Genomic DNA, 27554 nt, shown 5'->3' with positions numbered 1-27554 from the left:
ACTGGAACATCGAAGAAAGGTTGGAGATTTGTTTCTCTTCTATAGATACTTTCACGGGAAGTGTTCAAGTGACTTGGCACATTTGATTCCACCAAAGGCTGTACATATCAGAAATACGCGACGGACTGTGGCTGCTTATCATTTTGAGGTTCAACTCCGTACACCTCGAACTTCACTGTTTGAGAACGCCTTGAGGATTTTCCTGTAGTGCTTGGGTTTTGTCTTTGAAAATTATTTGAAACTCCGATGGTGAGGTTAGAAAAACACCGAATAGCACTTTTGATGATCTTAGATTAGATTAGAAGTATGAGAGAGTAGCTCCAATGAAAAATATCCTAATAGACAACCAATAAGTGAATCGACGGTAAGCATGAGTTTGGCAATTAGGGGTAAGCCTAATAGTGGCAGTCCTACAGTTGAATGTATTACGTCACATAAAAGAAAATCCTCAATTACAACTTTCTCTGACAACAACTAGATAATTCATGCTGATATGCAGGAAGTTCTAAGAAAAGTGAAATTACATTCATATAAAGTTGATACAAAACAAGCATTTTTCCCAATCACCTCAAAATGCAATACTCTTCTCGACGCGCGTTTCATCAATCAAGATGGCGTCTTCAGGAGATGGAGAAAACTTTTCTCCATCAAACAAAACACATAACAAAGCAGAACGTTGAAAGTATAACAAATGTTATACAATATTATATCCTGAAGTAAAGCAAATGTGAAAATTTTAATACGTTACTTGCATTCAGTACATTCAATAACCCTATAGAGTTGTTCTTCCACTCAAGTGAATCAAAAAATTGGACAGAGAACTATTACTAGTGAATGCAATTTAACAAAAAGTACTGTCAATAGATACCATTATACATATCTAAATTTCAAATAAAAGTCCACCATATTCAATCGAAGGAACAAACAATATTTATTACGCATCAAAAAATTCATCTAATTCAAGAAATTGAAAATTATATATGGTGTAGTTTGAACGGAGCAAATAACAGAAATTAATATTAGATGATTGTGATCGAAGTGATACTCTCCAATAAGATACAAACAAGAAGTCCAGTACAGTGGAGATATCTAGATATCAGAGATTATTCGCGTGAATATTAAAAATGCATTGAAAATAATCGTGGAGTTGGGATAATTGGATGATAACGTCAATTGCTGCAAAGTGCATCGAGAACACTTTTACAGCGATTTTTCAAATTTCTGTGAGAAGACTGTAGAAGTAAACCACTACTAGGAGGGAGATTGGAAATAATAATTTTTGTAAAAAATTGTGAGCCGTCACGGGACTCCTGGCAGATGTGAAACATCGAAATTATTTTGTACAAGTAATATGCATAAAAGAACAAATCAGGTTAGGTTAGGTTAGGTCCAAAGTGAGTGGGTCTATTCGACCCTCCACCGCAACCCGCAAGGGTTTATTGTGGCTCTAAAAACCTGATTCGGTCCCCTGCGGGGCAGGCACAAAGTATATGCTCTGCTGTTCCATCGTTAATGAGGTAGTCGGATAGTCAAGGTGCAAGGGTTTTTGCACGTCAGCTACACCTAACGATGCCTTAGATTCAACCGTGCAGGGCTTTTTCGCCTCTGGTTTTAGTGAATCATCACTTGAGCGCAAACGTTTGCTAACCTGCTCATGGGGGGTTTGTTCCTCCACCTGGGACATATTCTGAGTACCCCGCTCTTGAGGATACGACTCCGTCGTTTCGTGGCTGCACCACCAAAACTTTGTTTTTAGGTTCAGTTATTGAATCAAGAGTTGGAGGGTTGAGAAGCTCTCACTCCTGATCTAAATTTACAGGGAGGTCAGTTGGAGTCGTAAGCTCGACATCTATCTCCTCTGTAGACTCAGCGTCAGAAAGAATTTTAAAGTTTACTCTGTCCATAATAGTCCTACGAGTAGCTAGGGAGAGAAGGTCAATCACGGCAGAGCACCGCATTACCGTGACAAGGCGATGCTACGACAAGAGGGCGCCCGGTATCTCGAAGGTTCTGTACAGACAACTGATAGACTCAGTATCATTCATCCTCTTGGCACGGATACACACACCTTAGGATTAAGCCATCGTTGGGATGCCATTCAGTTAGGGAATAACAGGACTACAAGTGATTCTGTCATTCCCGTATCCAGCGGGGCTACGTGGAAGCAGGCATCCGATGGCCGGTTTGCTCAACCCCCACATCCCAAGCCAATGCACTCGCCAAGAACATCATGCACAGTGATACAAGCGGTGATAGATAAAAAAGGACAACCAACCCGCAAAAGAAAAGAAAGAAAAACACAGATTACGACAGGAACCAATATGGTATGATGTAAAAAATTCTCCAGAAACTGATGATTGTTTATTTATTAAACATTTATATTCATTAAATACAAAAATTAAAAATTCATTTCAAATAATGACAACTCAATTATTTTAATCAGTGACTTCGGTTATACTTATACTTATACGATTTTGCCTCGATGATAACTAAAGTATGTTACAAAAGTATATTGAACATAACATCATTATCAGTTACCTACTCTAAAATATATATAAAAATGTTAATAGAAACTAAAATGAAAATTAGTATATTCTTATACTATTACATTAATTAAATCTCACATAACATTAATAGTATGTATTGTGTTTAACTGATCTTGGTGATGTCCAATTCCAATAATAATATTGTGTGACCCCTGTAATGACTGTTGGGTACTGAAATACTTATAAAAAATATGTAATTCAAATATACTTCGGAAAATTTTATGTTTCCATGTTTTTCCAACACGGAAAATTTTTAATGTGGCTTCAATATATTGAAGCTCAATATACTCAATATACTCAAGAATCTTAGCTAGTATTTGCAATATATTACTAAAGATCTTAAATTATAAATATCATTAATACATGTTTCAATATAAATTCCACCACCAATTATAAAATATAAATAACTTACTGATAACTTGATAGTATGTCGTCGTATGATTCCGCTTTCTTTGCAGTATGCTGTCCACTTTCTGAATCATCACTGTCAAATATATTTTATTTTTAATTATTTTAAGTAGTAGTAAACACAATTATATACAATATAGATATTCGAGCTCACTGTGGCGATAGAGATAGGTAACGCCGAACCAGTAGGAAGATAATCGCACAGTCGCTTGCGCATAGCGACCCGTAATCGGCTTTATGTGCGGCTATAGATGTTTCACAACCAAAATTTTAATGTGGTTTTAATATACTAGTAAATCAGGAATCTCAGCTAGTCATTGCAATATATTACTAAAAACCTCAAATCATACATATCAATGATAAATGTTTCATTATAAATTCCATCATCATCAGAACATTAATTGATTTTTCGGTGCTCCTGTCAGTAACAAATAAGCTGATTTTGAAATACAATTTTGTTCGTCTTTATGAAATTTATTCTTCAATCAAGTGTTTTAGTGCATTATTTTCCATAAGTATGAAATCAAAATCAATTAATAATGAATTTAAAAGTATATGCTATAATAATTGTGTAAATTTCAATCTATCAAGAAAATAGATTTTTCATTTAGGTACTGACTCTTGAGTCAGACCAAATATACGCGGGCTAAATGCACAGATAAATGCACACTTCAATTATAATATATGAAAATATAATTAACTTAACTACTGATGACTTGATAATATGTCGTAGTGTTATTTTGCCTTCTTTGCAGGAGGCTGCTCACTTTCACTAAATTATCAATGCCACACATATTTTATTTTCAATTATTCTTAATATACAGTGAGTTTCAAAAAGTTTGAACCATATAGGAAACTTTTTGATTATCCATTTGTGGGAAAATTATATTCCTGATGAAAATTGGTGCATTGCGAGAAACTTGGATTTGAGTTGTCAAAATTCCAAATTTCCGTACTGTGTACAGGGGAGAGCAACAAATAGACATTTCGATCAAGAGTAAACTACCCTTATTTTCGACATTATTGAAAAAGTTTATTTGGAAAAGTTGTTTAAATTTGAGAACAAAATTCATATTTGAAATCACAACCAGCTACGTAACAAAACAAAAAAAAATCCATTTTTATGGTTATAGCCTTATAGAGTACTAGTATCTCATATACACCATATACAGGAAGCTGTGACTTCAAATCTGTTAAAAAAAATCTATTTTCCGTTAGGTTTCAAAGTTACACAACTTTACTTAATGAACTTTTTTGAAAATGTCGAAAATAAGGGTAGTTCACTCTTGATCGAAATTTCTATTTTTTGTTCTCCACTGTACACCGTTCGGAAATTTAGAATTTTGACAACTGAAATCCAAGTTTCCTGTAATGCACCAATTTTTATCAGGAATACAATTGTCTGACAAATGGATAATAAAAAAGTTTCCCATATGGTGCAAACTTTTTGAAACTTACTGTAGATGTTTCACATCAATAAAGTTCCAGAGTGGCGCGCCGTAGTGGTAGCAGCATTTATGAATGTAATGGCGTAACATTGATTCTCACGGGGATGAAATTCGATTTGCGTTTTTGTTTTGTATGAAATATTAAATAGTTAGATATGTGTACAGCCTCAAAAGTAGCCAAAACAGTGAACGATACTTTGATATTTTCAAAAATGAGTCAATATTCGTGATCAGCGACCAACGAACTTAACAAAGACGGTTGTAGACAATAAAAGGTTTTTTTGGAGACTATCAACACTAATATCTTAACTAGTCAACTGGGATGTTTGAGAAAAAGTTATTAGAAAGAAACACTTGATATTAGGTAGTGCTTTTTCTATACCCAAGTATTAAAATCAGATCATACAACGGTAGGTATTACTGAATCAATAAAAAACTCAGACGTTATAGGGGAAGAATGGAGAAAACGACAACAGATTACAAAGTTAACTACTTACGACTAATCATTTCTATTCGTAAAGAACAATCGCTAACTTTCATATGTCGCTGATATATGTATACAAAAAGAAACGTAGATAGAATATTAACAACATCTAATAGTTATCATCCCAAACTTCAATTCACCGTAGAAAAAGAAAAAATGATAATTGCTTTTCTGGAGGTGTTGCTGATGAAATCTAGCAACAAAATTATTACTGACTGGTACCATAAACCAACATACTCTGAAAGATTTATTAACTACCACTGTATTCCCCCAATGACACAAAAATTAACATCATCAACAATCTTAAACACAAAGCTACACACTTAGCACATGAGAATTTCAAAAATCAAAACCTAAAACTAATGGAAACTATGTTACTTAAGAACTGCTATCCAAGATCTTTGACTAAAGAATTAATATATTCCGACAGAGCAAATACACAAAAAAGCACCGTTGAACATTGAATATTTCAAATTACCGCATGTAGCAGGTCTGACACAGCAACTATGCAAGATTTTAAAAAATTAAAATTTCAAAATCAGTATGAAATGTGAAAACACAGTTAAAAATCATTGTTAGTCTAGTTCACATGTACTTTTTTTTGTAACATTTTTCAGCCCTGTCCAAAAATTACGAGCAAGGTGTCATTCGATTCGTATTTTTGCCTAGAAAGTTTAAGGGAAGGTCCGAAAACGCTCCGATAAAAATTACAAAAGTTATCAAAAATTAAGTGAAAAAAAATGGGGCTTTAGTTTTTTTTTAATATCTCGGAAAATTTTAAAAATTTTGGAAATTTGAAAAAAGATTTGAAAAGATCAATGAATTTGCGTAAAAAAAGTCCCGACTCCCGAAACTGTATCTAGATTATTTATAATTTGTACAGAGCCCTGAAAATAGAGCCAAAAGCGGATAGTCTGGCTTCCGCGCGCCTTTCGTCACTCTGACATAAAAACAAAAAAAAATTATTTAAACATATTAAATGTAAATATTAAAGAATAAAAAAAATCATGTAATGTTGGAATACATCAATAAACAATAATCCGCAGTCACATTTTTTTTATCCCAATTTCAACGTTAATTATAAATTTGTTAATTAATAACATTTTCTGAATTGAAAGTTAATATAAAAATCCCTATAATTATTAAACTAAAACCCTGGCATTTTTTTCCTTTTCAAATCTTTTTTCAAATTTCCAAAACTTTTAAAATTTTCCGAGATATTAAGAAAAAACTAAAGCCCCATTTTTTTTCACTTAATTGTTTATAACTTTTGTAATTTTTATCGGCGCGTTTTCGGACCTTTCCTTAAACTTTCTAGGCAAAAATACGAATCGAATGACACCTTGCTCGTAATTTTTGGACAGGGCTGAAAAATGTCACCAAAAAGAGCTAAATCATGTGAAGCAGACTATTTTTAGGAGATTGAAAATAAAAACACCAAAGGACCTGTGCTGAGTATGAAAAAGTATATATAGGGCAAACAGGTATATATCTAAAACAAGAAATTGCTCAACATAGCAGGGATTGTAAAAATATACATAAACCCACTGAAAACAATGAAAAATCCCACTGGCCTCGTAGAACATTGTAAGTCATTCCATCATATTTTTGATTTTAATTCAGTCAGTATTATAGGACAACAGACGATATTGAAGAAAACTCTTGAATGAAATGATTGAAATTACAAAGCGTGGAACAAAATGTGTTAACGGAATGTCGGATATTGAAAATTTACACACCTCATATTTCAATCTAATAGAAAAATTCAATTTAAAAAAAAAAGCAAACAAAAATTCTGAACCACTAACAGACCACTTTTTCCAATTACAAATCTCATTTCTTTCGTGGGCCTATTTTGCATTATAAAGAAAAGATTCACCGACAGTTCAGTTTGTTAATTTCTACGTGTCTGTGTCAACGTTTTTCGTGAACCTGTGTATGTATTTATATTTGATGTCGAATTTATTTACTTCACCCTTTTTGAGCTCGGAAAGTCGCCCTAAATATGTATGTCTTGTTCTTATACTTCAGAGTCCTGAAGATGAAACAATACAGTTTAGAAACGTCGACAATTTTACTCAATTGGTTTTTTTTAATATTTCGACCGAATTCTCCCCAACTTGACAATCGAAATCATACTCAACGGGCGCCATCCTATTCAACTAGTTTGATGAATGTTCTAAAATTGAAAAATTGAAATGATGGATAATTAAATGGCCCCGGAGCGCCAATTAATTTTTGTTGTTGTTTCATTTTTTAAATGTTTATAATTGAAGTAATTCTATTGAAATTCACATATATTTTTAATGACAAACGCATTCGGACGTAATTTTGACATAAACTATTACAAAACTACTTAACTTCACAGTTCTGGTCAGAATAAAAAATATCACTGACGAGCATTTCAATTTTTGATGAAATAATAGAAGATGGCCCTGAAATCATTCCCCTCGGTTGAAAAATATTTGGAGTACATGTATTTTTTCTGGGTTGCGTTTGTCATATGTAGTTACAGTTTATATTGCCCAATTTTGAGTGTTATTTGATATTTTCAATGTATTCATTTTACATTTTTTTATATTTAGTTGAAATAACACACATACATACATACATAAAAAAGTGTACAATCATTTCTGAAAAAATTGTAGAGGGCAAGTGTCTTAAGGCGAAACATCGGTGTATACCAGTGAGGGTGACAGTGTTCTATGTGAGTACAATTTATTACCATTCATTCAAAGTAGAACTCATGTGAATGATATCTGGTTCTTATTCCACAACAAATGTTTGAAATACAAACTGAGTAGAGAAAAGTATCTTCTGTATAATTTAGTGTTCATATAGAAGTATTTTTTTCCAAAGAATTATTTTCTTTCGTGTAATTCAATGTTTATATGAAAGTAGCTGTTTCAGGAGGCCTTTCTTTCAGTTTGTGTCTGAAAGTTACTTCTTTGCATGATCTACACATTCATGTATAGAGTTTCAAATTGATTACTTCCTTCCTTTCTTTGGAAGATTCTCTCATCCCTTTTTTTGTATCAGATGGAGTAGTAGAAAGCCAAAAACGTTCTTTCCCAAAAAAGGAAATTTCACATTTTGAATATCACATGAAATCCATAATTCCCACATTATCATAAATATTTAATGTTTGAAGTTATTGGGAAAATCCTTGAATGGATACATTTAGTATCCATTCCATATTCCAAATAATTGGAATATATTCCTTGTCACCGGGGAACAAAGATCATTGTGTAAATTCAATTAAAATTCAAATCATTCCAGTTAATTATTAACCGATTAGCTTCTGTAATTATCCGCATTGAAGGCACAAATCTGACTGTTTAGAGTTTAGAGGATAACACATGTTCATAAAATCATGATGGATTATAGTGGTTTGCACTCGAAAAGGGACAGGGAAATATAAATTAGTTATCCTTTGCTATACTGGACTTTCACTTATTTTGATAGACTTTTAATAATTACTGTGCAGGATCTTAACTTAATTTGGTGAGCTTTTATGATGTAGGCGACAATATAATGAATAAAAGTAATATTAAGTTGTTTCAAAAGTTTTGTAATGAGGATCTAGAAGTGATTTCGAATTGGGGTGAAAGTAACCAGGTTCAATTCAATGCCACAAAAAATGTCTCCGTATAAATGTATAATGTCAGACAATTCCGCTTTCTACTTCAATAAGTGTGTTGGGGGTTAAAATGGATACCAATATGTCTTGGTATAATCATGTCGCTGGAATTGCAAAGGCTGCTTCCCAAAAGCTTGGAACCCTATTCCGACCCAGAAAACTGTAAACACCTCATCAACTTTTGATGCTTTATAAAGCTCGGATCGGACCTTCTTTGGAGTATGTTCACATGTATGGAGCTCCACCCCTAAGCATACCCTAAAGCTGTTGGATTCCATCCAGAAAAGAGTCATTCGCGTGATTGGAGACACGAACATCATTTGCAACCTTGATAGTCTGTGTAACATCGAAGAAAGGTTGGAGATTTGTCTCTCTTCTATAGATACTTTCACGGAAAGTGTTCAAATGACTTGGCACATTTGATTCCACCAAGAGCGGTACATATCAGAAAGACGCGACGGAATCTACTCAGTACACCTCGAACTCCACTGTTTAAGAATTTTTTCATTTGTAGAACTGCGGTTATGTGGAATGAACTTCCTAATATCGTTTTCTCAAATGAATGTATAATCTCCAGCGATTCAAATCCAACGTGAATCGCTACTTTCGCATAAATATTTCGAATTATAGTCTCGAAATATTAATCTCTCCTAACTACTTAGACCGTAGATTATGGTAAAGGCCTGCCAGAAAACAACTTCCCCGGCTAATACCGCGCTGGATATTGAATTATATCAGGCAGTCATTTATGCAAGATACCTCACAGAGGTTAGTCTCGCAGATGTTTCTCGTTCATCCAGCAGCAGGACCATGCTGAAATTATTCGAGTAAATGATTTATTCAGAACGGTTTCGAGGTGTTACCTCTCATTAGTGCAGGAAAGATTCGACTCAAACAGCAAAGGATCTGGGAATCGATTAATTTCAACGAGGTTCGACGCATGTATGAAACCTTTGTCTAAGAGAAAGATTGTTAACTAGTAACAGCTTCATCTCGGGGAAGAAACATCCCATGTACCAATACACTAACAGAGATCAAAGTGTATCTGAAGACTGTATCTCCATCGATACATATACATATAATTCAGTATCCAGCGTGGTATTAGCCTGGGAAGTAGCTGTTTTCCATAGGCATTTCCAGAACCTATGGTGTAGGTTAGGGGTCAGCAACTAGTTTGAGGTGTGGTCCGGATACTGTGGAAAAATTTTAATGAGGTCCAGAAAGAAAAAAAGCAACTGATAACAGTGAGGTGCTAGAAGTGGGTCTTCTAGGTGGGCGTCCGTTAATCTCGAACAATATTTGTTTTTCGAAAAATTCATCTTTGCGGAAGATGTTTCACATACGTATGCCGAGCCAAACATAGCGGCCAAATTTATAGCTAGTTTCTTGCAATTTCTTATTTTCCTAGGATAGGTTTGGCCCGTTTTATACAATTGAAAATCAATTCGAAGTGATGGCTATGACAGATTAAACAACTTTTTCAGAGTTTTTTTTATTCATTCAAGAATTGTCGGAAAATAAATGAATTTTTGTTTGCAATATCGCGCATATGGTGCTTGTTTGTTATGAACTCCAAGTGATTTCTGGCTTCTCGTATCTAAGTTTTGCAAGAAGGAGGTTACTTGTTCTTCAATTAACCAGGCTAGATGGGAAACTAATCAAACCATATCAGTTGTTGGTACTTGTAAAACAGGTTAGCTAATAAACCCAAAATAAAATAAGTACTAAGGTGAATTATATATGGCTCAAAAATATTATACTATTTAATAGAATACTTATTTAATAGTATACCTTATCTACGCATTAATGTATACTTGGTATACATTGGCGATCCGAGGTTTGACTTTTCGCGGCCCGCCTGTTGCAGACCGTTTGGTGTAGGTAGTTGGGAGAAATAAGTATGTTGAGATTTTATTTCGAAATATTTATTTTTTATCATATAGTAAGTCGATATTTTGGAATAGTAGATGTCTAAATTGCAGAATTCTCGGGATTCACTAGAAACTATAATTTAAATTTTTTCGAAAAATTATTTTCTAGTAGATATTTACGTTACGAGAAGAAACTGGTAAAATAAGTTTTGGGGTACATTAACGCTTTCAAGGGAAATGCTTATTTCGAAACATTATTTGATTCGGTTAGGTTTAATTTAGGAATGAAATATTATGAAAACAGAATTCAGGGTACAGTACGATCTGAATTCTCTCGAACATCGCAGAATTTTAAGGCACATGATGTTGGCATAGAAGAGAAGAAAAATTTTAACAATTCATTCAAATGTGGAAACCAAAATGGAAATTTAAAAGACATTGAATGTGTGACACAAAAGATCAATCTATTATAACAAGTTGATACTGCTAAAATCATATATGTTGATATGTTATGTGAAAATAACTGGCATTTGCATGATAGAAATGTTTTGGGTATGAATTTCGTTTAATGGAGGTAATCAGTCTGATCTTTTTTTATCTCTACGGTTGATTTTGCGACTGGATATCTCCATTATCTTTCTCTGTTTTTCCTCTTTTCGTTTCTCTTCCCAGTTTCTGTCTATTAAGCTTTTTATGTATTCACTCACTTGGTCTTTCCATCTAAGTGTGGGCATGTCTTCATCTTCTGATTTTTATCATAAGTCTGGATTTTTCTTTTCCACATGGAAGAAACCATCTAATTTACTTTACTTTACCTTTAATAAATTTATTATCTCTATATAGGAATGTAGGCTTTCACGGCTGGCGTCAATGTTTTGATTGGTTTCCGGGATCTGCCTTAGTCTTCTTTGTTTCGACTGCAACTGAGGCAGTCATCTTCGGTGGCGTTGTCGAAGTACCCTTTTTGACGTATCACCTATCATTTCATTATAAGCATTATCGTTCCTGCAATTGTTGTAATTTTTCTCATTAGTATTTTCCCCATTTTTTTTGTTAAACATTTTGTTTCGGCGCCATAAGTGAATACAGGCTGAATTGCTGGAAAAAATCAAATTTGTTTTTTACAAGATGATAATATTGTGTGTATTTATTTAGAAGAAATCAATGACAATAGTGAAACATACTGTTTGTATCATCGTTGAAATTATAATTTTAATTTTTGTAAAAAAAATTCAATACCCCTTCTTTTGAAACGATATAAATAAACAGTATCTTCCTCCTAGACAAAGGCCTCGCGACCCCGAACATTTCAATAAGCGGTAAAGATTAGAAACTGAATTTACAATCGCATTATGTGGGTGCTTACAAATTACCATAACTATACCGCTACCGTAGCGATGAAATATTTGCCAGTAAAAAAAGGTATTTAAATACATGAAAATGTAACATCACAAACTCCAGTAATATTGTTGTTCTCAAATCATCATTTTCGATTCAACAGAATTAATGAATAATTACAACCAAAAAATTGTAACTGTGAAAGTATTTTTTAAATGAAATTAATCATTTTTTATTTATCTAATATTTCAGAGCCTACATAGTTCTTTCTGCACGCAGGGCAAACTTGAATTCTTAATGAATAATTACAACCAAAAAATTGTAACTGTAAAAGTATTTTTTTAAATGAAATTAATCATTTTTTAATTACCTAATATTTCAGAGCCTACATAGTTCTTTCTGTACGCAGGGCAAACTTAAAGCTGATGAGATATTATAATAATCATAGAAAATAGGAACTTGAGATGCTGGAAAACTGGATAGAGGAGGTGGAACCTCAACATTCTTCCTAGGGCACAGAAGTATCATAGTATCGTGATTTTTGTCGTATAAACTTCAAGTTAATAGCTAAAGAGGTCACTGAAATTTCAATTCCAATTTCGTTTTCCCACTGAGCTCTTCAAATGTTTTCCAAATATAACCTAGGAATAGTTGAAATGTGAAAAGTGTAGGTATTGAAAATATTTGCCGATGAAGAAGTGTTGGATGAAGATCTTTTGATAGTGCTCAATATTCACACAGTTCAATAACTGTGTACAGACACATTTTCTCATAAACTTCAGGAATTAGGCTGGTTAATTATGTTCAACCGGCCTGAACTGCATTCTAGATAATATTACTGGACTTTTATCCAACACCAAACCGTTATTTTAACACCTCGACACGTGTTTCGATCGCCAAGTGATCATCTACAAGAGGAAGATTAAACTAAATATACATACAATGTTATCCTTATTTATACCATAGATATTTCTGCTAGGTATCTGCGTCCTAATTGTCTCAAATTAATTTTACTTAGTGTCCTTATGTGATAGTCAGGTAAATCTGACAACTAAAATATTATTTCAACAAGCTATATAGTATACTATTAGGTATTGGTATACCATCGTTATTATTACGTTTACTTATTTCTACACTCTCTTAGGCATCTAGATGCATGTTGTTATTAATTTGTCTAACTAATCTTAATGAACTTGAGTCTATGGAATGGTTTTGTTGCAAAATATGATGGGCGACTGTTGATTTTTCTGGTCTTCCATATTTTAGGTGTGTTAAGTGTTCTTTATATCTTATTTTAATAGATTTGTCTGTCCATAATATTTTGCATCGCAGTCCTTACATTTAATTTCATAAATTCCAGACTTTTCCGAATTCCCGACTTTGTTCTTTGGATTTCCTAAAAGGCTCTGCCGATTGCCCTATCGTGTCAGCTATTGGATCTCTTACCTACCAAATAGAAAAATGGCTCACTAAGGAATTTGAAAGCTTGCCTATTGCGGAACCAGGTTTCAATATCAAAAACTCCTTAGAGTTCATACAACATACAAAAAACATCGTTCTGCAAAAAGGTGAGATTTTGGCTACCTTTAATGTTAGTTCTTTATTTCCTAGCGTCCGAATTTCACAGATCTTTCACAATATCTAAGGGAATTACTAGAGAAAAATAATTTCAATAATAACGAAATTGATGAATTCGTTTATCTTACTAATTTGTGTATGAAACAAAACCGTTTCCAGATAGAAGATTGCTTTTATGAACAACAGGAGGCAACGGCTATGGGAAACCCCTTGTCCCCCTATCTGGCAAATCTGTTCATGAGCAAATTTGAAATGGAAACCAAAGAAAAGTCAAAGTATTTTCCTACGATATGGCTGAGGTATGTGGATGGTGTTTTTGCCATATTCGATAACAAAAAATCGAATATTGAGGACTTTGTTTCTTTTTTAAACAACAGTTTCTATTAATAAAATTCACGTATGAGTTTGAAAATAAAGGACAACTTCCATTTCTTGACGTTTTGGTAATGAGGTGCCAATGTGGAACGATATATTCAGGAAGGAAATAAGTACTCAGAGGTATATTCCTGACAGTTCACATCATCGTGGAAAGCATAAACGTGCTGGGCTGAATTTTCTAGTGCATTGTCTTTTGACTTTTCCTCTTACACATAAGAGGTTCACAAAAGAAAAACGTACACTACAGGAAATAGTAGCCACTAACGATTTCGCGAGGGGCATTGTAGATGATATTATAAGGCAAAAAAGTTTAGGTTAAGAATGAACGAAATCTCGACTTCAGAAACGACGAAAACCAATATAAATATATCTCGGTTCCATATTACCAATACACGAAGTACTTTGGAAAGATTTTCAAGGAACTAGGTATGAAGGTGGTATTTAAAACAAGTCGTACACTACAAAGCCTTTTAGAAAATCCAAAAGACAAAGTCAAGAATTCGAAAAAGTCTGAAATTTACGAAATTACATGAAAGGACTGCGATGCAAAATATTATGGACAGTCTAAAAGATCTATTAAAATAAGATATAAGGAACACTTAGCACACCTAAAATATGGAAGACCAGAAAATCAACAGTCGCCCATCATATTTTGCAACAAAATCATTCCATGGATTTTAGTTCATTGAGATTAGTTAGACAAGTTAACAACAACATGCATCTAGATGCCTACGAGACTGTAGAAAAAAGTAAGCATAATAATAATATGAATAACGATGGTGGATCAATACCTTATAGTAAGTATACTATACAGCTAAAATAATATTTTAATTATTAGATTCACCTATTATATGAGGACACACTGTTAAAACAGTGTACCTAGCAGAGGTATTTATAGTATAAATAGGGATAACATTGTATGTATATTTAGTTTAATCTTCCTCTTGAAGATGATCGAAACACGTGTCGAGGTGTTAAAATAACTCTTTGGTGTTACTACACCAAAGGTTCGAAACAGTACATCACAAGTGCATTCAAGATTTTTTTATTGGAGGCTAAAATTCCAGAATACCTACACAGAAAAGTTACATGTATAGGACCGATATTCACAATCTGAATTTTAGAAGAAAAAATGCAATTGATGGTCTATATCTATACTATCATTCCAAAATAGTAGGTACTTAATTCTCAGAAATTACTTTTGACTTTATTGACTTAATCTGCCTCTTGCAGTGGCTTACGTAAATTATACTATGATTTATGTGTGTTTGATATAATAAAATATATAGAATCACAATCTGAAAAGTTTTCGTTTTAAAATTTCTTAGAATTCAGCACCTACTATTATGGATTTTAGTATAATGCACAAAAACGAAATGTTAGTCAAATGTCACTTATCAAATTGCGACCGCTAGTGATTAACTGGATATACCGAATTTATCTATGGCATTGAATCCCTTTAAAGAATATACAAAGCAGAACCTTTCACTCCATCAGTCTGAGATAATATAATTTGACATTTTTTATTATTGCATGTTGAATAATTCTGTTTATCTTATTCATTACGAAATCCATATATGACATTTTCATGTTCACTTTTCTTTTTTTTTTCTTACCTTCATTATTTCTAGTTATAATAAACAGTTTGAGTATAGCCTTGATGATGATAGCACGACCAGCTGTCGAAAGCGCTCGCGTATAATTAAATAGGAGTTATAAAGCTTCAAATCCTTTTTGTAACTTATATTAATATTAAAATACTGAAAATAAAGAAAAATTAGTTGCATCAATTTTTAGAGGTAGTACTTCTAGGAGAGTGTGGAAGTATTGGTCTGTAGACCTAATACGTCTGCTTTTGTTTGCCACTATGTATTATTTAAAAAAAAATGTTAAATTCTCTTCTATGTATTTACGATGTCATACAATGAATCATTTATTAGTATCATTACCAAGTTATCAATTTGGGAAATCGGTCTGTATTTGACAAATAGTTTTTTGTTACTTGTCTCTAAATAGGAGTCACCCTCAATTGTTGTGAGATTGTGAGTTGAAAGCACAAGCTCATTATGTATACCAGTCGATTTATTATAAATAGGCAAATTTTTTAATCAGTTTTGAGATAAATCCATCTGGCCGTGAAGAACAGTTGTATTTTGAAGTGAATATAATCGTATTCAGTTCATTATTGATGACAAGCCCCAAAAAAAGCGATGAATTTATATATTATTGTCGGTCGGTCGGTAGCCAGGCGGTTCGACGTGGTTGCTTTGTTCACTCACTCGAATTGACTGCCGTGTTGGTCGGTGGTTCAAGCCCCAGTCTGAACGATCGATTTTCATTTGCTATCGTCCAACCCGTGTTAGGAATCACACGTTAAAAGGTAAGACCTCATTAATCCTTAGCTCGCAGAAGTTTCGAGGGTTGTCGTTCGTAGGGGTGCGATAGCTGGTTAACGGAAAAACAGATTTTTTTTTAATTGCAGTTGAACTCCACCCTATGAGTATTGAGTTTTGCACAGAAAAGTTTTGTATTCCTTCATGAATAGGAAAGTTATCATTGAAAAATAATCATCCGATTTCCATAAATAGTTTTCGAGATTCAGATCATTTTCTTAATTTTTCTTAACTTTAACTATCGTCGGTCAGTAGCCTGTTGCATGGTGATATACATTTATAAAGCCATTGTTACATTAGGCCGCTATTTGTATCCCCACATGTTACGGAAAATTATAAAAAAGTTGGATTCGAGTTTGGGCCTCGTTGGATAACTTGTTCTCAGTTGGTTGATCAGATGCTTGTCTTTTTGTTCATTGCGCATTGAATTGAATCTCGCAGGAAAAGTAAGACCGTGTTATCTCAAACAAGTTCGACTTTTGAATTTATTCCTGAAGTGTTTGAGTTGAAACTAAAGCCTAAAAACAAAGTGATTCAACACCTGACTGCAATGTTTCGACCAGCTATAGCTTTCATCAGTGGTGCAGGTCTGAACAAAGAATGGATTGTTTTGTTCCTTGAAGGACAAACCTGAGAAAGTGAAGACGCCATCTTTGAGATCGACAGAGACTTTATCTACGAATATCATAGATAAACAAAGTTCCTCAAGACGGGCTGTTACAAAGCCAAGCTTTGACATTGACCGCCGAACCACTGTCCTCTATCTTTCACAGTCACAGTTTTTACTGCAAAGCAAATTGTTAAAAGTAGAGTCCAAATCAATGCTTTCGTGATCCAATACCAGACAGAGCTGGTACAACAAATGCAACTGTGCAAGGCGATGACAGTATCTCTTACGATGACGTCATCGATGGATCGACGGAAGACTTTTCGAGGCGGTCTGTTGCAAAACCAAGCGTCGACATCGACCGCCAGATGACTCTGTTCGACCGCAATCATTGGTGCTAGTCTGCACCACGAATGCATTTCTAGGCTCTACTGACCTCAAAGGACAAACCTGAGAAAGTAATGGTGATAACATTATCCCCGACGAAGACGTCATCTCTGGGATTGACATAAACCTCATTTCACAAAAATCAAAGATACAGTAGCTTCTGATCTCAATAAATTAGACATTATTCAAGTAATTTTCATTGAAATTATCTTACTGTCACAATGAAAGTTCTTACCAAGTTGAATTTATATCTTACGGTCATCACTTTTTACTGCAGTGGTAGAAAATGATAGTAGTTACCAAGCTGAATCTACGAGTATATCATATCCCAAATAATAATAATAATACAATTTCATTACATTACAGGTTTTTTTACAAATTGAGTGCACCTGATCCCATAATGAGATCGTCTTGTGCCTAAATAGTACTAATTAATTAGTGTTTAAACATTTGATATTGATATATCATAGGCCTAAATAATATAATGAAAGTATGAAGTATAAAGTATGAAAGTTATTCGTCTGATTTCAGTGAGTACGAACCTTTGTCGCCCACAATTACAGTGCTTAGATACTAATACCACTACCATCAGCTGTCATGAAATATATTATGACCGAGCAGAACATACTAATCGGTTATGATTTACATCATTATCCAAGTCTTGTAATTTATAACCGTCTGTTATGCACCGATATCTCGGAAAACTCTACTACTAAAGACACTACTCCCTTCAATCGAGGAACGTTTGCGGAATATTATCAATATGTATTTTAAGAGCAAACTCGATATAAATACAGGGGAACCAGCGATAAATTGAACAAGCTGGAATATTACTCCAAACGATACAAAATGAGGAGTATCTTGGATAACTGTAACAAACCATTATAAGTTAGCCACTACATATATTATTGAGAAATTAGTGAATTGCACTCAATTACTATTTTGTGAGAAATAACGGACAAAGTTAGTGCTGCTTCGGTTGCACGTGCAATAATTTCATTACGTTTCAGTCATCAATAACGGTCTCCTTCAAGGTACAGATCTAATCGGATCTAATTCAGAGGTCTGAGTGAAAACAAACAAATAATCGGAAGATTTATTGAAGAATGAATATACATACCAAAGGTTCCAAACAGTGCATCACAAGTTTCAGGTTATTCAAGCAGAAATAATGGATTTTATATATTTTAAATAAAAAATGTCCAACATTGTCAATGTTCATGTTTCATTACATACAGTGTCACACATAAAGTCCGTAGCATTTATATGTTTTTTTATAATAGAATAATAGATATAATCAAAATTAGTTTGCTTGTGAAATGAGTGAAAATCAGCCTCTTTACTCTTGTCATAAGCTACTTTGATCATGTTAAGTTTGACCATAATATTGACTACGTTATATTGATGACAACTTCGTGGTATGGCAAGATGGTGAACAAACACTAAACGATTTTCTATTATACTATTAAATATAAACTCTCTCAACTCTAAATTCCAATTCACGATGAAACTATAACCTTGTTGGATGTTTAGGAAACAAACACACATACCAACAAATAGCTACCTGAATAGAAATTCTAACCACAAGCCATAACAAAGTCACGGAACGCATGGGAAAACTTTTTGAACGTTTAAACAATAAGACCATTTACATGCCAACTATTAATCAACTTCATATCAGTATAAGATCGGCCAAGGACGAAGGAGTGCCTCTCTGTCATCTGCCAGTATGTACAGGATTCGCTGTTCCTCAGTTTATATCGGAACTACCAAACGCAGCATCATAACTAGGATACAAAAACACGAACATAGCTGCAAAATCAAAACATGTCCTAGCACAAACAGGCCACGTAATAAAATACGAAAAAAATTCTGTCTAATTCAACGCATTAACACGTCGAACTTCATAAGGGAGGCCAATGAAATATATAAACATCTCAACCATTGCACCATAAAAGAGGAAAAGTATGCTTGTCAAAGAACACGTGGAACAATCAGGACAACCTTGTCTTTTGAAAAATTGGTGAATTAGGTTTGCTCGTATATGAATTATTTTTGTTGAACAACTCCGACATGATTAGTACTGGAATATATTTTTAGTTGATATAGCTTGTGTTTTTCGTTGTTTCAGAGGGAGAGGAAACAAAAAAAGCTTTATTCAGAAGACTGGGCACTAAACGAGGAAGACATCGAAGGTCAGAGAACGTTCAATTTGCAAGAAAAATTAGAAGATCCGTCATTCGGAGCTCAAAATATAGTTAAGGAAATGCATGGCAATGAACTTAATGTTGCATATTTTCAAAGGCACGGATTCAGTACGCCTTTGTTGTTCAAAGAAAAGACTGGACTAGGTAAGTGTCACATGGCAAAAATTTGATTTCATTCACTTGATTTTTTTTCTGTTGCATTAATCGGATTCAATGATTTTTCGTGTTCTCAACTGTTTTTACAAAGCATTTTTCTGTATTTTCTAATTACTAGGCCTTGTATTTTCTATTTATATAAATTAATTGTCCATTATTAGAACTGAAATATTTTGAAACTGTATGTGGATGAGAGAGCAGTAATCTATACTGCATTGATAAAGAAAGTTATATAAATCACGACTTGAAAATCAATTCGTAATGGCTGAAATCACACCAATTGACGATAAATTTCGAAAATCATCTTTCATTTTCAAATCAATAAAAAAACTAGATAAAATATCACACCAATAACAGTACAATAAAAAAACGTGTGCGTCTCGGGACGCCTGGCAGAAGTGATAACTTAAACTAATCTAAGTTGAACTATTTGATATTGAAATTGTTTAACTTGAGAAAAGCTTAGGTCATAACGCAAATTTTATATATATATATATATATATATATATATATATATATATATATATATATATATATATATATATATATATACATACTCTACACTAAACACTGAGCGTGTGTCCGACAAGAGAGAATGAGCCTGCCTTCCGCTATCGTATGCGTGAGAGAAAGGGAGCCAGACAGACTGGCGCTGTAACGCGTTAGGTAACAAAGTCGTTTACCCTCCAAGTCCAATAATATAACTGCATTTACAAAAACCACATATTTTATTGGCCGACTTAATTCATTTTGGAAAAAAATCCATACTACATAATGATTGATATTTGTTAGCGCAATGGAATAAAACGAATGGCAATCCTGTCCCAATTCAAAAACTTCTTGATCTTGAAACAATAGTCAAAGTTAATATTCAAATAGTTGAAAAATTCATTCCGTAAAGGTTTTTTTTCTTCTCGTCCTTTCTTACTCTTCGTAGGTATTTGATTAGAGTACCTATTATAAGTTTTAGAAACAGAGAGTAATGTGAAGTAGTGATGGAGTGCAAGGCTGTAACGAAATTGAAACTGGTTTAAAGATAAATAGAAACTTTTGCCGTTTCCACAGTTATAAGAAAACTTCATTTTCAGTATTATTATTTTTTCGTGGATTTTCTCTAAACCGTTTCAGTTAATTATATTTCTATTTCTCCAGTAGTTTCCTAGAAATTTGAATTGAACTGTATTGAAATCATTATTAAATTGTGAAATTTGAAATGAAATGAAACTTGAAATAATACACGCTTTATACTTACTTGTTGGTACAGTGCCAGTTTCAGCAGTGGGTGGTGTGTGCAATTCAAATGATTAATAAATACATGATGGCTGCTGTTGCAATAGTCGTAAAGAGAAAAACCAGCGAAAAGGAATATAGTGTGTGAAAGACTGGCTAAAATGCGGGGGTACTATTCACACACCAGTTTGATAAAATGAATGAAATGCGATTAGAAATCGATGACTACAGAAACTATATGCGCCTGGATATACTTACAGTACACGCCACGGCTGATGGCGAGCGATCGCGCAGGTATAGACTCTCCCAACTAAATTACTATTGGATTACGATAAGCCACTTGCCGGCCAGTGTCGTACCTATAATTAGTTTTAATTCTGTTTTAAAAAATCTGTTTCTGTTTAAAATCTGTTTTTTCGTTAATCAGCTGCCGCCCCCATACGAACGACAACTCTCAGAAGTTAAGAAACTTGTGCGAGCTGAGTACTAACGAGGTCTTACCTTTCAACGTGTGATTCCTAACACGGTTGCAGAATCATTCCAGCTTCAACCAGATAAATTCTCTCGAGAAAAATATCTGGTCGAGGCGGGAATCGAACACACGACCTTCCGATCGTGAGTCGGACGCACTACCACCGCGGCCAATTCCACAACAATTGGGGTAGCAAATCGAACATGACTTCTTTGTTATTTATTTTCATATTTTATTTAGTATTATAGGTAGTAGTACAGTTCATTAAAATGTTATGTGATGATACACTTACCTAAAAATAAACTTAAATCAGTCACTATCTGAATACAAATTTCCTTCATCTTTAATCACTGGATTTACCCACCTCTGTTTAAACGTTTGTGAATGTTTCATTTTTCCAATATTTCCGTTCTTTATCTACTATATGTCGACAACGTTTTTGCCATTTATCGGAAGTTATTTGATCGAACTAGTGCTCCACCAGTTTCCTCACATCTTCAACTTGACAGTTACATTCTTTTGGGACACGTTGTTTTTGACAGTAGCCCAAATGAGTTCAATGGGATTCTTATCCGGATGGTTGGGTGGAAGTCGCAAAACGTTATGTCCGAGTTCAAGCAGAACCTCATGTTCAAATTTGTATCTAATATGATGCTTTTTATTTACCTTGATCAACTCGTATAATTCGGGTTTGAGCATGTTAGGGGTGAACATAATGGTTTTTTCGTGCAGCCACTTCACCATGTCAGCCTTCCTAGAATTTGTCTTAGGGGCTGGATTAATTTGAAATGGTATGGAGCATTGCGAATACCGAACTCACAGGTAAATTTACCATAATTTTCAGAATTCATTTCTGAATGATGATTCCCTGATGTTGTACCTGATTTGAATATATGCCGACAATTAGGTATACAGCCCATGTCACCTCCTGCATGGACAATAATGAGTTTTAGTCCCTTTGCAATATTTTTGAATAACCTTTTGGTTGATTTATCCGTCTTGGAAGATGTATGTCCACTATGAAGGTATGTTTCATCAAGAAACATAATTGGTGGCTGTTGGCTACGAAAATAATTTGAAATCTTTTTTTTTTTTAATTCTACGAAGAGATGTTTCGGAAGCCATAACTACCAAAAAGTCATTAATTTTGTGTTGGACCTTTTTTACCGTAATACGACACCCTTCCGTCATATGAAAGTCGTAAATAATCCGTTTAATATTGGAATACGCATACTCGGGAATATCAGTTACTGGTACTCTTTAGGCCGCTTCTTTCTTGGGGTGGAAAATTTTACTTCTCCGTTATTTGCAGAAATTAATTGTTCACCTTCTTTAACCACACTTTCAATGGTTCTTATTGAAATACCTAATGCAAAATAAAGATTTATGTTGAAATAGTTATTTTTTAAATTTATTTAATGTTACCTGTAGCGAGAGATGTTTTGTTTTTCATATTTGATAACGTATCCGACTCACATTTAACACTTTGAAAATTATTTCACCTGCCTGATTCTTTATGACTGGTTTTTTGTTAGGCGATGGGAGTTTTTAACACGAATTATTCAGACAATGCCAAAGACCAACAGCATTGGAAGACAAGTAATGATACACTACGCAAGAGTGTAGTGGGGTTACATTGAAAATGAACTTGTGTGCATGGGGGCGGGCTCGCCATCACGTTTGGCCCAGCTGTATCATCTTCCATACACCCATGTTGGTAACGCAATAACAACAATCAAGCCGCCTGAACCACGATCTAAAACAAATAATAACTTTGTTGTCATACACATGCACGAGTTTGCACGACGCGCCACGCAATATCAAACTCAGCCAGAGAGCCGCATACCGTGCCAGATATGTCAGTTTTGTGATACACATGGTACACTAGCTCTGCGTGCAAATGTGACAGTTTTGTATCACCGCGTATGAGCCGCTTCAAAGAATCAAATGTATAACCGAGATAGCAACAAGAAATATATTTTTTAAATGGTTATTTTATGAAAATATTTTTTTCTTACCAACCTTAACTGAAATTGGGCAATCCCTTTTCAATTCACATGGGTGAAATTACGCATAGACATCTTTCTTTTTGCTGCTTTAAAAATATTTTCAAAATAACCAATTTTCAGAAAACAAAAAGTTGTTTTTTTTTATTTTTTTTTATGAAAGAAATGTGATGAAGCTGGCCGCAACTTCATGCGGCCAGGTTCATCAGGTAATATCAAGTGAATAAATCATTCAGTGTAAGTACTATTCGTATAATTCTGAGTTGAGAAAAAACAGTTTTCTGAAAGGAATGTTTCAACTCTCCTCTTGAACTGAGCACTGAGCTGAGTGAGGTCAGCTGGTAAATGGTTATACAACTTGAAGTCCAATGAATTTCGTATAGACGTTTCTAGTTTATTCAGCGATTGTCTAAGTTTATCTGCATTGTAAAAGATGAGAGGTTGCCATGGTTCGTTGAATGAAGCTCCAGCTATTTTTCTAAGTGGTTTTTTCATACCGAAAATCTTTTGAGCATGAGAGAATTTTCTCCATAAAAGAGTTCCATACATTAAATGTGAGTAATACGCAGTTAGTAATATTGGTACTTTTTCGGCTTGCGAAAAAGGTAGAGCTGAGATGATTTTTCCATTTAAGTGAGTCATCAATAATTATATCTAATAATTTCATGTGCTTCTGTCTGGTTACCCTATTATTTGGACAGATTATTATTTGTTGAGCTTTGTCCCTATTGAATTTTAAATTATTGGAAGGGAACCAGTTTACAGCTTTTTATTCAATTTCACTGCTCTTGTCGAGTTAGAGGGAATCATTGTGGTATCATCTGTGCTAGGTAGTAAGGTAGTAAGTAGGCATATATTACAAAAAGGATAGGTCTATGGGAAACGACTTTCTCCTCAGAGAATCCCCCGTTTGTGCAGATGGCTTGTTTCCTTCTAGTTAAGTATGAATTAAACAAGTTCAAGGCTGTACCTGTCATTCCATAAATTTCAAGTTTGGTGATAAGGATATTGTTGTTGACACAGTTGAATGCTTTACTCAAATCCAACAATGTTAGTGAGGTGAGTTCACCACTCTCCACATGTCCGATAACGTTTCGTATTTCCTTCCCCGCTGCGTCTATTGTAAATCTGAAAGTCGTAAATGATGTATGCGCTTGTGGTGATAAATCTTTACCATCGATTCTAGTTCTTCTGTATTGAAGCAAAGCTTTCGAACTTGTCAATTTTCAGCTTCTTCTTGCGAAATTAAAATTCATTGGCTTTCAGGAAAGAGTGTTAGTTTTAATGGATAGCTATATCCGATACCAATCACAAACAGTAACGTTTGATGGTAAGTAACCTGATATGCTCTGCACTTAAATAAACCATTTTTGGAGTACCCCAAGGTAGTATTCTCGGGCCCTTATTATTTGTCATATTCATGTTTTATTTTTCATCATGTTTAAACTTTTGTCGAGTTCATCTATATGCTGACGATTTTCAATTTTATTCACCTTGCGATTTATCTTGATTTAGAAAACTATGTGAGCAATATAAACGAAGATCTCCAAAACATCCAAGCTTATTCTGAAAAACATGGCTTGCCTATCAACCCAAACAAAACTGATGCAATCTCCTTAGGCTCTGAGAGATAGACTTATCCAATCAAACAACATATTCTCAAAATGAATCAAACTGATATTGACTCAACGAAAAATCTTGGATTCACTATCGATCAAAACTTGAATTTTAATGACCATGTCCAAAATATATTCAAAATAGCGTTTTTCAAACTGAAATCACTTCAAAAATTTAAATATCAACTCTGAACCAAAATGAAACTCCAACTCGTCAAATATCTCATTTATCCGCATATAGAATACTGCGCTTCAGTTTATTATAATTACCTGAATGTAATCGACAAAAATTGCAATGCATTCAAAATTCTTTATGCGCTTTGTCTGCTGTGTACCTCATAGAGAGCACATTACTCATTTTTTGATGGGTTTGAGACTATTGAACATACGTTTAGAATGGAATATTCAATTACAATATCTCTTGTTAAACTTATTGAACTCAAAATATTGATTCGTTTCAGCTTACGAGTATAGGGCGTCGTTCTGATATTCTTAAGATCAATACTAGGTTCAATAATTTTTTAGAAAGAGAATTGAAATTTTAATCTTGATTGCTGTTAATCCATTGGCGCATATTCAACCAGGGGTATGGACATTAATCCATAAAATTGATCCGGATCGTGAAACTGCATTTCACAGTATATTGTGAGCAGAATTGAACGAAAATACAGAGAATGTAAATATGCGCGGATTGTACTACAGAATCTTAAACAAGACGTAATACGACAGTTGAAATTGCCCGACCGTAAGGACGGACACTATGATAAATAATTTGAATATTGTATTCACCGTTGAAAATTTCAAAAAAGGTAAAATTTCATTCTTATAAAGCACGTCTCTTCCATGAGCTGGCTGAAGAGGACTTCGGTTGAAATATTGAATCAAAACAATTCATTTTTACAAAACACCAATAGAAAGTAAAACGGCGTGTCACGGCGTTTTACTTTTTATTAATATTTCTTTGAAATGAGCTGGATTATTTTGTTTGTTGAATTTCAGTGATACATGAATTGAATTGATTGTTGAAAATTTTTATTCGGCACTGACGTCGGGCGTATTTTTGTGGAACTACTCAACTGCATATATGTATGGCGTTGGTCATAGTACGGTAATAATCCGTTCGACCGCAGCGACGAATACAAATTATCAACAATCAATTTAATTTATGTATCACCTAAATGCAACAATCAAAACAATTAATTTTTACAAAATACCAATTTATTAATATTCCTTTGAAATGAGCTGAATTATTTTGTTTGTTGAATTTCAGTGATACATGAATTAAATTGATTGTTGATAATTTTTATTCGGCGCCACGGTTGAACGGCGTTTTGTCGTACTATAAATGAACTAGCATGTTGCCATATGTAACACTTAAAGTTCTTGATAAATCCGCTCGATACCAGTGCCGAATTAAAATTATCAACAATCGTTCTAAATGTATCTTTCAAATACAACAAACTTTTTAAATCATCAAAAAATGTAATTCTTTGTCAGAAATTAGCTTTTTAAAAAGATTGATAAAATAAAATGATACTTGCTTGAGAATGTTTTGCACAAAAGTTGTAATCAAATTTTAAACTGAATACATTAAAGTGAATGTTGGAAATATTCAACACTTTCAATAAAATTGAAATATAACAATCTTTATTATTCATAAAAAATATTTAGTATGGAAAGTTAATTTGCTATATTTTCAGACAAACGAAAGTCTATTTTTATTACCAACAATGTTTCATGGGAAAACTTTGACAGTCATTCAAATATATTCATTGAAATTTTATTCCTAAATTTACTTTTAGAAAGTTAATTTAAAGTTTCATTATAATTCAACTGTCATATAAATAACTGACATTTTATTCAAAGGTCAAAATTATATGCGGAATTGAACCTTTTTTTGAATTTACTCGAATAATACATTCCAATGACTGTTGAATAAAAATGTTTGTTCATTGCTGAGTTGAACTATATGTATATAGATTATTTTTCAGCATAATATATAGTAAATTGGCGTTCCATTTTCCAATACTCTGAAACAATATTTTTCTTCGGAATCAATAAAAGCTTCAAGTTATTTCATTAGTCTTTTTTTATTCAAATAACAATTTTATTCATGTAACATTTTAAATCAAGTATCATTTAAAATAGAACACATTTTGCGAACAATCGTTTTTAATGTGTCCAACAAATGCATGAATCAATTAAATTTAAACAAATAAATTGTTAGGTGAATAAATTGAGGAGTGAATATTTGTGATAATAAAAAGTGAAAGGGCGTTCCATACCTTACTGGTCTGATGAAAATCCACACTAGATGCAAAAATACCAAATATCAGAAAAGTTCAATATGTATACTGGTATTGTGCGAAATGCATTATTTATTGAATTTCACTAGTTAGGACTTCCATTGTCTAATATGATACGAGGAATAGTGGAATAGTCTGATAGTTCATGAGAATATAAAACAGCGAGTCAGACTACAAAAGGCCACCTCATTTTAGAAAATAGTTCATTCATCTCAGAACCCAACATATTTCGGAAATTTAAAATAATATTATAGTTGTTTTACTTATGAACCCTGGCTAGAGGTTTGTTTCAGCTCTAAAGATCAACTTGTGCTTCTGAAATCACGGAAGTTATTCTATCTTCTATCATCCATGGACGCATATATTCCTCTTTCAATAAAACGACCTTCTAACAGCAAACCTTAATTCAACAAAAATTGCGAATAAGCCGTCGCCTTCGAAAATATTGTCTACCGACAGTGACGCAAAAATCCCAGTGCCGAA

The 27554-nt window shown here is 33.6% G+C and overlaps 1 protein-coding gene across 2 annotated transcripts in view; it reads left to right on the top strand.

The window, feature by feature from the left end:
• The window catches only part of Kdm2 (Lysine demethylase 2), a 90157-nt gene that overhangs the window by 31211 nt on the left and 31392 nt on the right, over positions 1–27554 (top strand). For both annotated transcript variants that reach the window (XR_012468173.1, XM_023160369.2), the window contains exon 2: positions 19210–19429. Coding sequence is in view for 1 of the 2 variants with exons in the window: in XM_023160369.2 (XP_023016137.2) it covers positions 19210–19429 (220 nt within the window). In the remaining variant the exon portion in view is untranslated. The remainder of the gene's footprint in view (positions 1–19209; positions 19430–27554) is intronic.

The sequence above is a fragment of the Leptinotarsa decemlineata genome, unplaced genomic scaffold (assembly GCF_025532065.1).
Source record: "Leptinotarsa decemlineata unplaced genomic scaffold, Ldec_3_MD MMD2_tig00078346_RagTag_RagTag, whole genome shotgun sequence".
In the NCBI taxonomy this organism is placed as follows: Eukaryota; Metazoa; Arthropoda; class Insecta; order Coleoptera; family Chrysomelidae; genus Leptinotarsa; species Leptinotarsa decemlineata.
The sequence above is the reverse complement of the archived record's forward strand: the minus strand, read 5'-3'. Positions and strand labels throughout refer to the sequence as shown.